Source organism: Lampetra planeri, chromosome 5, assembly GCF_965212315.1.
Source record: "Lampetra planeri chromosome 5, kcLamPlan1.2.h2, whole genome shotgun sequence".
In the NCBI taxonomy this organism is placed as follows: domain Eukaryota; kingdom Metazoa; phylum Chordata; class Hyperoartia; order Petromyzontiformes; family Petromyzontidae; genus Lampetra; species Lampetra planeri.
This window is the reverse complement of record NC_136111.1, coordinates 18,817,057-18,833,384: the sequence shown is the minus strand read 5'-3', so window position 1 is coordinate 18,833,384 and position 16,328 is coordinate 18,817,057. Positions and strand designations below refer to the sequence as shown.

At 48.3% G+C, this 16,328-nt stretch overlaps 1 protein-coding gene across 3 annotated transcripts; it reads right to left on the bottom strand.

Moving 5' to 3' along the window:
• Positions 1-5,741: 5,741 nt before the first annotated feature.
• On the bottom strand, positions 5,742-14,234 carry LOC144719089 (lipopolysaccharide-induced tumor necrosis factor-alpha factor homolog). Of its 3 annotated transcripts, none has more exons than XM_078594905.1 (4): positions 11,521-14,234; positions 9,274-9,472; positions 7,360-7,591; positions 5,742-6,361 (listed from the first exon to the last, which is right to left on the bottom strand). In XM_078594905.1, exons 2-4 carry the CDS (start codon positions 9,458-9,460, stop codon positions 6,256-6,258), a joined length of 525 nt encoding a protein of 174 aa, XP_078451031.1. In that variant the 5' UTR covers positions 9,461-9,472; positions 11,521-14,234; the 3' UTR covers positions 5,742-6,255. The 3 variants fall into 3 exon arrangements, with proteins under 3 accessions (XP_078451031.1, XP_078451032.1, XP_078451030.1); XM_078594906.1 differs by having other exon boundaries at positions 11,628-14,234; XM_078594904.1 differs by having other exon boundaries at positions 11,512-14,232.
• Positions 14,235-16,328: the final 2,094 nt, after the last annotated feature.

Sequence of the window (16,328 nt, the reverse complement as noted above, 5' to 3'; positions counted from 1 at the left end):
TGGTGCAATCGCAGTCACCGTTGACGGCACAGGAAACCCAACACGGTATTCATTTGGGTTTTCATCCTGAATTTGTGCGCCTTCGATATTCCAGCTGCGTGTAATGAAACGGTTTGTTTTGATTGACCAGGAATGAACACACTTTGCCGGGCATCTAATATGTGTGCCCCTTGCGCGGATTAACACTCCAATTGACGTGACTTCAGCAGTAGTTCTGTGATGTTCTCTTCCAGGCTTTATGTTCTGACACAAGGTAGTGCAATGCTGGCTGTGAATATGAATTAGACATATTTTGAAAGAATTTTGATTGAGCCCACTTGCGTTCATGGGAATTTTTTTTTTCATATACAAAAAATAGATGAGTGCGATTTGTTCGGTGATGCTGCATTGGCAGTGGTGCATAAGCACAATTAACGTACAAAACCTCAACACGTTCATCAATAACACCGTGGCCTTAAAATGCATAAAAGGCAACGTTTTTGGTGATCGTCCTTCTTCGTAGCACGCATAGATGCCTCTCCATGTGCTTTGAAGAAGGGCAATTCCCCGAAACGTCGCCGATGATATACATTTTTTTCTAAAGCCACACTTATTGATGATTGCGTTTTTGAGTTTATGTTTTAATATTTCTATAAGTGCGGTAATTTTGATTTTATTCTGGAACGCGGCTACTCTATACTCCCGATTTTGTGTGTGAAGTTTGTTCGCCGTGTTGTCGTATCGGTGACCCAGGTGACACTCTTTGCAAATGCGACGAATTCTAGTCACTTGGGTTCTCATACCAGTAAAAGAAATTCACTAAAGATATTAGATATTTGATTTTTCCCCCCACGCATGGCTTGGCACCAACAGCGCTAGCGGCATGGAGCTGCTCAGGAAATTGCAAAGACCTTGATGTTTAGAATCCTCTCGATTTCCGTGGCCTCAAGTCGAAACCTTCCAAAGCCCCCTCAATCAAATTCCCCTCTTTCTCTGTACAGTCTCTTGATGTGGTCTCAATTATACCGATCTTTCATAAATGCATCGTACATTGGAAATGTCGCCACGTGTGGGGGTGCTGAAACATCCCTCTTGATATGCTTTTGATTACCAGCAGCGCGTTTCATCACTGAAGACGACACTGCAGGGATATCTGAACTGATCCTGATTCGCCGGGCATGGTGAAGTATGGTCAAACACCCCCCCCCCACCACAACCCCCCCCCCCTCCCCCGGTGACTGACACGATGCTGCACTGCACAATGGACAATTTCAAAATCATCCCAAAATATCAGAATCGCATTTTTGGTATTTTTACTGGAGGGATCCGATGAGATACACAGATCTTTGTCGCAGATGTCTCGTCACGGCGGGTCAGAACGTTACAACAACAATACAACATACGACAGGAGTGCAAAGTATAGGAAAGGTAAACTAATCACTTTAAAATATATATACAAGTACAACTCAATCATCTTACCAGATAAAGTTCACTGAGCTATTAACTTATTTCTCAGAAGCGACCTGGCCACAAATGATAGTCCAGCAACGTGGCTTATATCACGTGGGAGATTTATAGCAGCAAAAGTAAAATCGAAATAATCCTAAATGAATAATACCTCGTCAACATTCACGTAAGAGAACAAGAACAAACCCCGAGGGTGCTGTGACCTACCTTGCTGTCGTGTTGACCTTTTACGCAGACAGACTGAGCGCGGCTGAGATCCGCGTGTGTGGGGGGGGCGTGGGGGGAAACATTCGCCAAGCCATCTGCTCCAGGCTCTCTCTCTCTCTCTCGGTGGCTTACCCAGCCACGGCTCGAGCGGCTTGTGGATGCGGTGCCCGCGTTCCCAGAGCGCGAGTCCCACTTTGGTTACACGACGGTCTGGGCCACGCGCCGCGGGTTCCTTTATACGGCGCGCGACAAAGCCCTCTTGCCAGATGCGATTTGGATGGGTGCTTGCGTTGTGGCCGAAACGTCGTGAGAATGATTTTATTATGTTTTATTTTTATTATTTTATTATTTCCCTTCTACGTGACTTTACCGAAAGAACCAAGAAGATGAATCCCTGCAGTCACGAAAGCTTTAAATCGAAAAAATAGATGCGATTTGTATAAAAGTTTCAGTCACACCCCCTCCCACGTGACATGGGATAAATGTGGTAAATGCGTTTTAGAGTTACATTCTTTATATATATGAGATTTTATGGCCATTACCTGGGGCTTTAAAACCCCACGCCGGCTTGTTGTGAAACCGTGACGCGGTGGTGTTTGTACTTGCGGCCGTGTTTGTACCGACAACTCAGGGAGTGAACGAGTCGCGAAAGAAAAAAGAAGGCCACAACTTGGCGAGGTGGCGGACGTATCGATGGAACAGCTGTGGACGATCTCTCTCCTGGGCATGTTCGCTGCCTTTGACTGCCACTTGGTCGCTAGTCTCTGCCACTGGCCATCGTCCCTTCGAGTGACGAGTCCTGCCCATGCCCACGTTGTTATCCACTCCGTCGCGGCACACGCTGTATACGGATTCACAGGCGTTGTGGAGTCCTCCCAGATAAACTCCACGTGCGGCTCAATCTTGAGCCAGCGCAGGATGTAGTGCAGTCTCGCACGAGTCGAGTAGCCGACACGACGCCACTGCTGAGCCCTTGATTAGAAATTTCCCCTGCACGGTATCCGTGCCGCAGCCTGGGCCAATCCTTGAAGTATGTCACGGAGGGTGGTGCGACCAATGGTTTAAGCATTTCTCTCATCGATTGACACTAACCCTAACTGTTAACCTTTAACCCTCTAAATCGAGCCCTATCCCCAGCATGCTATCGTCTCTTTATGAATGAAGCACACATATGTTGGCTCTGTCATGTGTGTGTGTGTATACATTAAGTAGCGTCGAGAGTTCTATTCCAACTCACAGCCAACACCGGTGACGATTATTTGAACCGGTCCTGGGCCTCCCCTGGGTCGACTCAGCCTCAAAATGAGTACCTTATGCGGTGTGTAAACATCGCCACTAGGGAGACAAAGGCGGTCAGGCGTGGTGCTGGCCACCCCACCCCCTCGTGTGCCACGGTGCCAGTGGCCTTCATAGGTGCTCGCTAACAGCGCTCATCCCAACAATCTGTTAAGGCTACACGGAGGATGTCTATCTTTGTTTATAGAAGTATACGGTGTACGTGTCTGCAGGAGCAACTGTTAACGCAGTTGCAAACTTTGTCATGCTGTAATATCATTCTTGTTGTACACCGGCCATTAGCTGACAGTGGTCCCAATTCACTTGAAAGTATTCAACGTCTAACTAAAATCTTAATTTTAGAACTTTCGTGACTGCAGGAATTATTATTTGGTTCTTTCGGTTAAGTCACGTCTAAAGATAAAATAATAAATAAAATTAAATAATAGAATACGACGTTTCGATTGCAACACAAGCAATCATCATCAGGTATAATGAAATAGCGACATAATATCTAACCAGAAAACTATAGACAGACATATTAGCAGACAGATATCACAAGATACATACATAGCGAGAGCAACACAGGTGACAGAGAGGGGTGATCGTCTCTGTGGGGTGGCCTTAAATAGACAGAGGGGGGGCGGAGGCAGAGAGAGGGAGGGGGGTTAGAAAAAATTAGCATATCAATGAGTGGTCCAAAAGAAAACGTGGTGCTGCGAGTACGATGGCACAGCAAGCAAGCCTGAAAATCAGGAGAAAGACACACTAAAATTAAATAACCTAGTAAAATATCGAAATGTAATGTAATACAACACAGAGGGTCGGTCAACACACAATTAACGCATAGCCTGGTTGATTACGTATTTCAAAGATTGCTAAGTTAGAATTTAAGTGTGAACATTCTAAAGAGGACACAGGCAGAGAAAACAAGTCGCCAGAGAGAGAGAAAAAAGATAAGCTTAAAACTTCCCCGTAGAAGTGGTTCAATCTTAATTTTAGAACTTTCGTGACTGCAGGAATTATTATTTGGTTCTTTCGGTTAAGTCACGTCTAAAGATAAAATAATAAATAAAATTAAATAATAGAATACGACGTTTCGATTGCAACACAAGCAATCATCATCAGGTATAATGAAATAGCGACATAATATCTAACCAGAAAACTATAGACAGACATATTAGCAGACAGATATCACAAGATACATACATAGCGAGAGCAACACAGGTGACAGAGAGGGGTGATCGTCTCTGTGGGGTGGCCTTAAATAGACAGAGGGGGGGCGGAGGCAGAGAGAGGGAGGGGGGTTAGAAAAAATTAGCATATCAATGAGTGGTCCAAAAGAAAACGTGGTGCTGCGAGTACGATGGCACAGCAAGCAAGCCTGAAAATCAGGAGAAAGACACACTAAAATTAAATAACCTAGTAAAATATCGAAATGTAATGTAATACAACACAGAGGGTCGGTCAACACACAATTAACGCATAGCCTGGTTGATTACGTATTTCAAAGATTGCTAAGTTAGAATTTAAGTGTGAACATTCTAAAGAGGACACAGGCAGAGAAAACAAGTCGCCAGAGAGAGAGAAAAAAGATAAGCTTAAAACTTCCCCGTAGAAGTGGTTCAATCTTAATTTTAGAACTTTCGTGACTGCAGGAATTATTATTTGGTTCTTTCGGTTAAGTCACGTCTAAAGATAAAATAATAAATTAAATTAAATAATAGAATACGACGTTTCGATTGCAACACAAGCAATCATCATCAGGTATAATGAAATAGCGACATAATATCTAACCAGAAAACTATAGACAGACATATTAGCAGACAGATATCACAAGATACATACATAGCGAGAGCAACACATTGATATGCTAATTTTTTCTAACCCCCCTCCCTCTCTCTGCCTCCGCCCCCCCTCTGTCTATTTAAGGCCACCCCACAGAGACGATCACCCCTCTCTGTCACCTGTGTTGCTCTCGCTATGTATGTATCTTGTGATATCTGTCTGCTAATATGTCTGTCTATAGTTTTCTGGTTAGATATTATGTCGCTATTTCATTATACCTGATGATGATTGCTTGTGTTGCAATCAAAACGTCGTATTCTATTATTTAATTTAGTCTAACTAAAACTGCAGATGTTCAGAATATTATCTTGAGATTTTCTTATAATTATAAAATATTAAAAGTAATTATAACTATAAAAAATACTTTAAACTTTGTAGTAGAACGAAAAAAAATGGAGAGTACAATTATAACAATCACATATTCATTCCACAGAATGAAAAGCCCTGGTAGAATCATTAGAATCAAATGTTTAATAACAATCATTTAAAAAATGTTCAAAATGTATGCTTCTCCATTCTCCCATGGAGAAGCAAAATGCTCCTTCATGGAATAAATAAAAAGTGACCTTAGTAAATTTAAGTAATCAAATAGTTAATAATGAAAATTGATCAAAATTAGTGTTATTATAACAATTATATTGTTTATATTTATTTAAAGTTGCGCATTTTTACGTGGCGTCACATTTCTCAAACCCGCTCGTCACACATCGTCACAAATGTCTGACCCCCCCCCACCCTAGGTGTGTGACGTCATGTATGGACGGCCCCTTACTATATTACACCTGTTGTCTAAAACGTATATATCTTGGCTAGATCTCACAAGGATTTCACGTATTGCCTCGATAAGGGGGACAACCTCAAAAATATTGTGGCTTTTAGAGCCCCCAAATGCTACGAAATCCCCCACTGGCTGCGTGGCTACAACCCGACCGATCGGAGTAAAAGATCAACCATCACTTCACACGTGGGAGCACAAGGCACGTTTAATTCTGTCCGTGTATCGTGATAACACGCGATCTGTGAGTGCAGTGAACACGATCGAATCCAGTGCTTCTTAAGCTGGGGTGTCGCGCACCCCCTGGGGATGCCCTTTCTGGGGGTGCGAGACATGGCCAGATCTTTCTTCGAAGGTAAATCATCAAAAACACTAATTCAGTACGGGGCGGTTCTTCTTGGTTCTTTCGGTAAAAGTCACGTAGAAGGGAAATAATAAAATAATAAAAAGAAAACATTAAATATGTTGTATTTTCATAATAAAAAGAAAATGTTTTATTTTTATTATTTTATTATTTCCCTTCTACGTGACTTTACCGAAAGAACCAAGAAGATGAATCCCTGCAGTCACGAAAGCTTTTAATTGAAATTTTACGGGGCGGTTGTGGGGTGGGTGGGTGGGGGGCGGTGGAGAAGGCTCTCCTTGCTCCCCACAACACTCGGCCAACTTCAATCCGTGGGGTCACGTGAAGGCGGCCGCCGCGATCACATGGGCGAGTGGGTGTAGAGGTGCTTCTTGCATTTCGGACACTTGTGGTGAACATCTTGGAAGGACGGGATGCACAGCGGGATCCAGCAGAAGAGCCACGGTCTGACAGGGCGAGATGCGGCGTGGGGAGAGGGCAGAGCATCAGAATTCGAATATTAATTTTTACTGCATGAATCCGACGAGCGATAAAGATCTTTTTCACATGTGTCCAGTCGGGGGCACGGGGTCAGCACGCTAACTGCTCAACCAGCGCTCCGGTAACAATTGCCGCTAAGTGGCGGTGAAGTCGCCACGGCGTTCGTGCCAGGCTCGGTGCACTTTGAGACCACACGTGAAGTGTCGAAGGCTCTTCTGCTGGGAGCCAGTCACGGGACAGATCCAGAAGGTGCAAAGGGTTGACTGCTGTGCCAGGCTAGGTGCAGGAGGAGGTCACGGGACAGACCCAGGTGCCATGAGTTGACTGCTGTGCCAGGCTAGGTGCAGGAGGAGGTCACGGGACAGACCCAGGTGCCATGGGTTAACTGCTGTGCCAGGTTTGGTGCAGGAGGTCACGAGTCAGACCCGGGTGTCATGGGTTGACTGCTGTGCCAGGTTTTGTGCAGGAGGGGGTCACGGGACAGACCCAGGTGCCATGGGTTGACTGCTGTGCCAGGTTTGGTGCAGTAGGTCACGGGTCAGACCCGGGTGCCATGGGTTAACTACTGTGTCAGGTTTGGTGCAGGAGGAGGTCACGGGACAGACCCAGGTGCCATGGATTGACTGCTGTGCCAGGATAGGTGCAGGAGGAGGTCACGGGACAGACCCAGGTGCTATGGGTTAACTACTTTGCCAGGTTTGGTGCAGGAGGAGGTCACGGGTCAGACCCAGGTGCCATGGGTTGACTGCTGTGTCAGGTTTGGTGCAGTAGGTCACGGGTCAGACCCAGGTGCCATGGGTTAACTGCTGTGCCAGGCTAGGTGCAGGAGGAGGTCACGGGACAGACCCAGGTGCCATGTGTTGACTGCTGTGCCAGGTTTGGTGCAGGAGGAGGTCACGGGTCAGACCCAGGTGCCATGGGTTGATTGACTGAGACGAGATACACAGACACAACGCAGACTCACAGAATAAAAAACCAGCCGGTCAGAAAAATGATGCCCACGGCGGACCAGGCGTAGGCACCGGCGCGCCTCTTCGTCTTGGTGGTGACCTCGTCGTGACAGTACGGGCAGGTGATGCGCACGGGGTCCGGCGAGCGAAGCGGCTGTTGCTGCTGCTGCAACACCACGGGCACCTGCGTAAACCCCTGCGGCTGGGCCACGAACGTCTGCGTCGGGTACGTCATCGTCGTCGGAACTGCACCACACAAGCGACAGAGAACGGGCAGCACCGGTGCACGTGTCACTCGCTAACGGCGTGGTAGCAAGGGCGGGGCCGGGGGGCGAGGGGGGGCGAGGGGCGGCGAGGGGGGGGGCGAGGGGAGGAGCGGGGGGTCGAACGGGGAGAGCTGGGGGGGAACGGAGGGAGCGGGGGTGGATGGCGTTGCCCGAACGTGCAGCTCAGTGGCGTAGTGACGACATTTACCATCAGCTCAGTGGCTTAGTGACGACATCATCAGCTCAGTGGCGTGGTGACGACATCATCATCAGCTCAGTTGCGTAGTGACGACATTATCATCAGCCAAGTGGCGTGGTGACGACATTATCATCAGCCAAGTGGCGTGGTGACGACATTATCATCGCACGCTCGCACCTCGGCTATTGTACATTGCGGCTTCTCTCTGCCCACGTCACCTCGTTACGCTCACGGTCTCGAACTTCTAACGCTGTAGGGGGCGCTCCGTCTTCGCAAAGTGCGGCCACTACAGCAATAGCAGTACCCGATTTGCAATATTACGCTGCCGCTCCAGTTCAAATGTGACGTCACAAAGCTCTGCCCCCCCCCCAAAATAAAACATGCTTCAAATCGCTTTAAACTATTGTCATTCTAGTGCGTATTTAATGTGGCGCTGCACTCTGATGTTATAGGAGAAAACATTTATTAAAAAGTATATTTAATTAAGTAGAAGTGTTGTCTATATTTATTTAAAGTTGCGCATTTTGATGTGACGTCACATTTCTCACCCCCCCCCCCTCCTCGTCACACATCGTCACAAATGTCTGACCCCCCCCCCCCCCCCTAGGTGCATGACGTCATTTATGGACGGCCCCTTAGAGCTTGGATAAGTGGTAACCATTCATGGCTTACCAGGAGTTTGCGCGCCACGGTGGCGAGGCGTTACCTACCTCGCTCGGTATGCAGGAGGGTCATGGGTTCGATCCCGACGCCTGTGTAGTTTGAGTTTGCGCGTTCTCCCCATGGCCGCGTGGATTTGTATCCGGGTCCTCCGGTTTTTACCTCCACATTAAGAATCAACGCGCGTTTCGAGTATTTGGCTGCTAGGAATTTCCCCCGTAATAAGCCACTTCGTTGAGCTATAATTTTTGCTGGCCAGGCCGCTTCTGAAAAACATCTATGTAGCTGAAGGAGCCTTACCTGGTAAAATAAAATAAAAAATTGTTTACATCTTGACTTCGAGCTTTCGTGACTGCAGGAATTCATATTCTTTGGGTCTTTCGGTAAAGCCACGTAGATAGACAATAAAATATCACGACGTTTCGATCGCAACACAAGCAATCGTCATCAGGTGAAAAAAATATAGCGGGAGAGCTGCTGAGGCAGGAAAAAAATTGGAAAAACTAAAATGTCCTGCCTCAGCAGCTCTCCCCCTATATTTTTTCACCTGATGACGATTGCTTGTGTTGCGATCGAAAAGTCGTGATATTTTTATTTTTCTATCTACGTGGCTTTACCGAAAGATACAAAGAATATACAAAAAAATAGTTTAGTTTCATAAGTTTGTTAAAATAACAAAAAAGTGTTTCCTTTATAGTTGTGTAGGCGTGGTTCTGTGAGATGGGCATTGCATGGTGCCACCACCCTCTCCGCATGCCCCGGGTGGGATTTCTCCAGGACCTCGGTAGCTCGCAACGACTCACCACCACCACCCCATCCTGGCGGCGGTGGTACCGCAGCGCCCGGCGGGTACGCCATGGCTGGGTTGGCCCCCCCCCACGCGTGGCCCGGGTACGAGGGCGGCTGCTCCATGGAGGGCGCGTGCGTTGGGTAGGGAGCGCTGGAATTGGAGGGGTCGCCGTGGTTGGGCTGTGGGTTTGGTGACGCCATCGCTGTCTCTGACTGCACGCAGCACGAAGGGGTGGGGGGGGGTTAGGTTTCACGGTGATGAGATGTTATCCCCCTCGCCTGGTATGCAGGATGTCGTGGATTCGGTCGGTCCCGACCCTGACGCCTGCTGTATATTTGGAGTTTGCGTGCCTCTCTCTCTCTCTGCCCCGTGATGGCGTGGATTTTTGTCCGGGTCCGACAATCCCCCCCCCTCCCACATTCATAAACATGCGTTTTTTTAGATTTAATGTTTGCTGTAAATGTCCACGTGAAAAGCCACTTCGTTGACCTATTTGTGGCCGGGTCGCTTCTGAAAAAAAATAGCTAATAACTGGGTGGGTCTTGACTTAAAGCTTTCGTGACTGCAGGAATTCATATTATTTGGGTCTTTCCGTAAAGTCACGTCGATAGGTTCAAATAAAATAACAAAATAACGAAAAAAACTAGGACGTTTCGATCACAAGGCAAGCGGTCGTCATGATGAACCTATCTACGTGACTTTACCGAATGAGCCAAATAATATGGGTGGGTCTTACTTGGTTACAATTAAAAAAATTGTTTGGAAACGGCAGCGATCCAAAAACGACTGCTGATCGACTTTAACCATGGTCGTTCTACCCGGTTAGCCATCGTTTTAACTGCCGAGAGATCGAATTAAACTAGTTGCAGGGCGACCTACGAATTACAAATCCCGGTGAGCCGACTCTTACACCATTACGCCACTCGTGCATATTCTACCCGTGGTCGCGTGCGGACGCCCACGAGGTTTTCTCGATGGGCTCATTCATTGCAACGGGAGCACGTAGACTTTACAAGAAACACGGTCAGACAAAACTCACTCGAGTGGGAAACCGAGCTCTGTCCGTGACACCTGCTACATCGTGCAGTGCATTTGTGTTGTTGTTGTTGTATAGGTGAGCACAGACCAGGTTTAAACCAGACCACGTTGAATGCGGCATCTGCAAATTGTCACACAGAAGACGGCGACGTGGCCGGACGGACGTACTGTACGTTGAACTTCCTTCGCACCGTACGTAGCACAGCCGTGCGAATCGGATGTGCGCGGGGAGAAGTACACACAAACTAAACGGAAAAAATGGCAAGTTCTAAAGAAGTGAGTTTTCAATTAAAAAAAAATCCGTTCCTCTCTCCGTCGTCTCTCGTAATGAGCGTGCCCACCGTGACGTGTGCCATCATCGCCGGCGCCTGTGAAAAGGCTCCGTGGTCTTCGCGGTCGAGTTTTACGCTTTCCTCCCCCTCCTCCTCGGAGGGGCGGAGAGACTCAAGGGGCCGCTTCGACTGAAGCGCTCAAGTTTAACGAGGCTTTTCGTCGACGAATCGGCGATAAAAATGTCCACGCCTGGTACTTAGCTCACGAAAATTCACGCCCTCATGACCGTAATCCCGCAAGATGTATGGTGCCACGGGCTACATATCACCATCATCGCCGCCCATTATCTATTCACTGCGATGCCACAATCCATGAGACTTCAGCACACGAGCTGATTCACAGCACTCCATCTGCACGGTGGATGGACGTCCTCTCGGGCATGTATTCTCTACTTTGGCTGTCGCCAATGTCGTTATAGACTCCACCTCCTAGCGACCACTACTTTCTGTTAACGTGTCTGTCCTGCCCACCTCCGTGCTTCTTGTTCAACTGTTGTTCCATCATCTTCATCAATGTCCACGTTTCTGGTCCGAATTTCTAAGCTAATAAATAAATAAAAACTACTTCGTTCGGCACATGAATACGTTTTACTTATTATAGTTTTTTTTCAGGAGCGCTCCCGACTCCGATCTGCTCTCGTCCGCCTTGCTTAATCATCATAACGCGCACGTATTCGAACATCCGTGTGAACTATGATTCGATGAACAAAAAAAAACAGTGACCGTAACGTTCCGTCAACTGCTGAAGATGCGGTGGAGATCAAATTCCGTCGACGAGTTTCCGCAGTAGCGCGCGGCCAAAGCTCAAGGGAAGAGATGCTAAAACGCTCAGGACAAACCCGGGGGCGAAGGCGCACAAACGTGGACGCGCGGTGGCCTACCTTGCTCACCGAGGTGCTGACGGACGTTTATGGGATGGGATGGATCACCACAGAGGCCAGACCGCAACGCAAAATCCCCAGGACGCGGGTCGGGCGAGTGTTTGACGCGAGTTCACCTCTCTCCGCTTTGAGACGGCGCGTGGTAGTTGTTTTTTTTGTTCTTTAGTCCACGGAGCGATGTACGTTGAATTTCTTTGGCGCCGTACGTAGTCCGACCGTGCCAATGGGATCGCGAGCGCCGGGCAACGGTGGTGTACGGCGTCGTCTGGTTGCTATATACGACTGGGAAAGACCCTCCCTAAGGTGCGCTGTGTAAATTTGCTCATGGGTTGAGTCGTTTGCTAGGAAGGGCTCGCAACTCTCACACACACAACACCTTGAAGAGCTTATCGGGCCCTGTTTGTTGGAGGGCAGGACACGGTCGCTTTCGTAAATACAGGCACGTCACTCAAACGTGAATACACAGGCGGTTGATTTTGTTTTTGTGTTACTTACGGGAGGTGCATGGGTATCCTAGTAGCCGCGTACACGATAAAACAAACTCTTTATGACCCAGCCCCTACTGTATATCCTGTGAAAAAGAGCTTCATAGCTCATCGGATTTCTCCAGGATAAATAAAGATTCTGATTCGAAGCTTTCGTGGCTGCATGAATTACTCTTTGGTTCTTTCGGTAAAGTCACGTAGAAAATCAAATCAAATAATAATAGAATACGACGTTTGGTTTGCAACACAAGCAGCCATCATCAGGTAAGAATGAATGATAAAACACAGACACGGGAACAGCATAGGCAGACACACATGCAGAGAGACACACACAAAGACACACCGAGCGAGACACACACCAAGACAAACAGGACTGATTGTCTTGGTGTGAACCAAAGAGTAAAGATTTTGATTCTTTGCAATGTCCGTAAGTCACGAAACAGTGTACGAGTCCATGGCTTGACGTATGTATGTTGAACTTCTTTCGCACCGTACGCAGCCAACAATGCTAATCAGAGGTGTGGGGGAAAGACGACACATTAAGCACAAAAAGCAGTTCTAAAGAAATGAGTGTTCAATCTAGACGATTTCAAAGTGCGTAGCTCCAGGTGGCTTCCAAATATCGGAAGGAAGAGCGTTCCAGACGGCCACAAAAGTGCACCTGAAAGTGCGCGATGTGGTGATTAATGGCCAGCCAAAAGCCACCGCTGCTGCTGCGATGATGACCGGGGTGGTGGAGAGGAGCGAACTGCAGGGAGTTGAAACGCGTCTGGCCCAGCAGACCCACAGACCAAATCCCTTTCTTATTTTTTAAACGTGTATTTCTCTCACTTCACTATCGGTTGTGCTATTCGCATCATGTCATGGGACAAAAGTGTCCACTTGGAACTGTCCCAGAGAGAACGACCCGCGGAAGCTGATTTCACAGAACTTATTCTGGGATCACTTCAAGTGACGCGTGTTGCTGGCGTGTTTTTTTTTTCTCCCTACGCCGCCCTGCTGCAGAGATGGTTTGGAGCACGGCACTCCAACTTAAATTATTTTCATTCTAAAAGCTGGATTTTGTTTCTCCAAATAACGTAACAAAATAAAACAATGGACTTTATAGTCATTTATTTTGGTCATTGGTGACCTGAGCCGAGACCATCAACTCACGACACTTGAGAAACCGGTTCGGTTAGTGCTGGCCAAGCGCTCTGACCCTTGAATCACCCGGCCCACTGCACCTGATTGTCTTTCTTTCTTTCTTTGTGGAGAAACTGAAGTTGACTGCTTTCCGTTTTTTTGTTGAGCAAGCGTTGTGGTAAACGATCGCTTAGCACCGAGATGACAACGATGACCCTATGAATCAGTTGCTGGCGGCACCAGGCACACGCAGACACAGCACATTTTTGTCATCTAAATCGATAACGCCTTCCTTTTAGAACTGCTTTTTGTGTTTTAGTATGTTGTCCACCCCCCCGCCCGCACCTCCGATTAGCACGGTTGGCTACGTACGGTGCGAAAGAAGTTCAACATATGTACACATTATGTGGGCCTCAAAAGGCTTAAGGCGGGCAGAGGGCCTGGAATTCGTAAACAATGACAAATAGGAATGCGAGTTCTTTTGAACTCAATTTCAGCTCTCTAAACTTCGTCAGGGGTTAAACCTCCATTGTTGAAGGGGAAGCGCACGGGGGTCCAAAAGGGTTTGCGTGAGACTTCAAGCGTAGGGGCCCAAAAGGGTTTGCGTGACTTCAAGCGTAGGGGCCCAAAAGGGTTTGCGTGACTTCAAGCGTAGGAGCCCAAAAGGGGCTTGCGCGACTTCAAGCGTAGGGGTCCAAAAGGGGCTTGCGTGACTTCAAGCGTAGGGGCCCAAAAGGGTTTGCGTGACTTCAAGCGTAGGGGACCAAAAGGGTTTGCGTGACTTCAAGCGTAGGGGCCCAAAAGGGGGTGCACGACTTCAAGCGATGGCAAGGGGACGTGAGCGAGGTCCTGATGAATGGCAAGGCGACTGTTGTCCTCAATTTGCAGGACTTCCCACAGGGTTGCAGCGGACGGGTGGGTGCGAGAGACATGACAGCACGGGCAGCGAGGCGACTGGGGTCGACTTGAGGGTAGGTGACAGTGTATGCAGTGGACAGGGGGCATACAAGGATTGAGGAATGAGTGACAGCGTTGTAGGGTATTTGGGGACCGTGAAAGGGGAGGGGAATGAGCGGAGTGGCAAGGGGAGGGAATAAGAAGAGAATGGGAAATAGAGGCGAGGATTTATCAGAGGAGGTTAACGGGGGGGGGTGAGGGGCTGCTTAATGTGCAGAGTAAGTTTATTCAAACGGAGGGGTTGCAAGGAGGGAGTGGGCGCGTAAACGGGACTGGGCACAGGTAGAATTAGGGACAGAAAGAGACCGAGAGAGGATTTGGAACGAAGAGGACGAGAGGAGGAGGAGGGGGGGGCATGGAAGGAAATGAGAGAGGCGAGATGAGGTGGGAGGGGCGGGGCAAGAACACACGAAGAGATTTTAAAGACTATAGTGAAGGCATTTTAAAATGCAGCGGTCGTGGAATTAACGGGAAGCCGGTGCAGTTGGAGGGGAGACGAAGTGTGAGAATTAAAGGGGAGATTGAAAAAGAAATCGGCGCAGATGTTGCCTCCCTTTCACCGACTCCCCACAACGCAGCCACGCGTGTCCCGCAGTTCACGTGCGATTCTAGATCGTCCGGACAAACAAACGCCACTGTCGGAAAGCGAAAAAACGAACATTTATTGTGTTCTTTTCATATGTTGTGAAACATGCGAGCGGCAGTAAATGTGTCCAAATGCACTCTGCCCCCCCATCTGCCCGAGTGTGGTCCAATTGTCGCGTACAACACGGAGGAGTAAGGATTTGCAGTGAGTGGGCGCTGGAATGCCCCCTTCATCTCGGAGCGCCTCGCATCACATCTCAAATCGATCGTCGCAATGTGCAGCTGCAGTTATCGTCTTTTAGCCGAGGGGACGCCGTGATTCACGGCTGTCCCTGTGAAGCCGGTGGCGACGCAGCATTGGCCTGCAAGCGGGCACGAGTCTTGTCAGTGGAGGGCGATGTTACGATTGGTCATTCCAAATGTTGATTATTTAACCATTCAAATTTGGCCGATTTTTAACCCGTGGCGCTTGCATGGCCGCACCATCTTTCTGAGAACGTCACGGGACCTTTTAATGTCCACTGCGATGTGGACGAAACGCAGTTGTATTTTATGGCCGATACAAACGCAGTATTAACCAGGGTGGCCAGGGTATTGAACCGCAAACCTCTGCAATCTGCAACAATAAGCAGCTTAGGCTCCACCATGTCACCGCCCTCCACCTCTCTCTCCCCCTCCCCCCCTCCCTCTACCAGTAGCGTTTTGGCAACTGATTTTAATATAGATCTCATGTGGGTTTAACCGGTCTAAAATGAATGCTTGTTGTGTATCAACATCAAGAATCGTGGAGGCAAAGGGAGCCCAGGTGTGGTGCTGGCCTCAAACAGCACTTACCCCCCTACCACCATCAGTCCATTCAGACTTGGAAAGCTAACCTCCGTATAACTGTGTTCACGCTGCCATGTATGTATATCTTTGAACACTTCCGATGCATTAGGCAAACTACATTTTGATTATATCACCAGGTGGCGGAGGCATCAGAAATTCCCCCCCAAAAAACACCTCGACAACAACACAGGTTTCTCCTTGATCTGCGGCGGCAGCTGTAACAGAGGCACGTCAAGCGAAAGAGCACGGGTAGCACACACAGTGAACACACAATGTTGTTTCTCTGTATATATATATGTGTGTGTCTATCTGTGTGCGGGACAGCTGCCTGCCGTGTAGTGCACGCAGTACACAAACAATGTAGCCCCCCACGTCCGACCGCATAGCCGCGTGCAAGTAAATTAAAACCGCGTGCTATTACGAATTTTGGGTATAAATCGGTTAGCCGCATTAAGCAGCGCAAAATCGCGCAAACCGAACCCACGTAGAGCGAGGGAGGAACCTGTGTGTGTGTGCAAAGAATCACCTTTAAAAAGAAACTCTTGGTTGGTAAATATAAAAAGGAAGGCTGGCACGCCATCCAAAACTGCATGCGTACCCACATTATTCAGCCTGGCTGTGCAACAAAAAAACACATTGTGACCTTTTTCACGTGCAACTGTGGAAAAAAAACAAATGTTCAGACGTTACACAGGTGCTTTGTGTCACACACTCACGCAACCACGAGCTAATGGACATTGTAGTGGACCGACTTCATCGCCTGCTTTTACAGGCGACGGTACCCCGCCGTAAACAATTCCCTGCAAAGAGGTCTTCGGCTGGGCAGCCGCCAGCGGT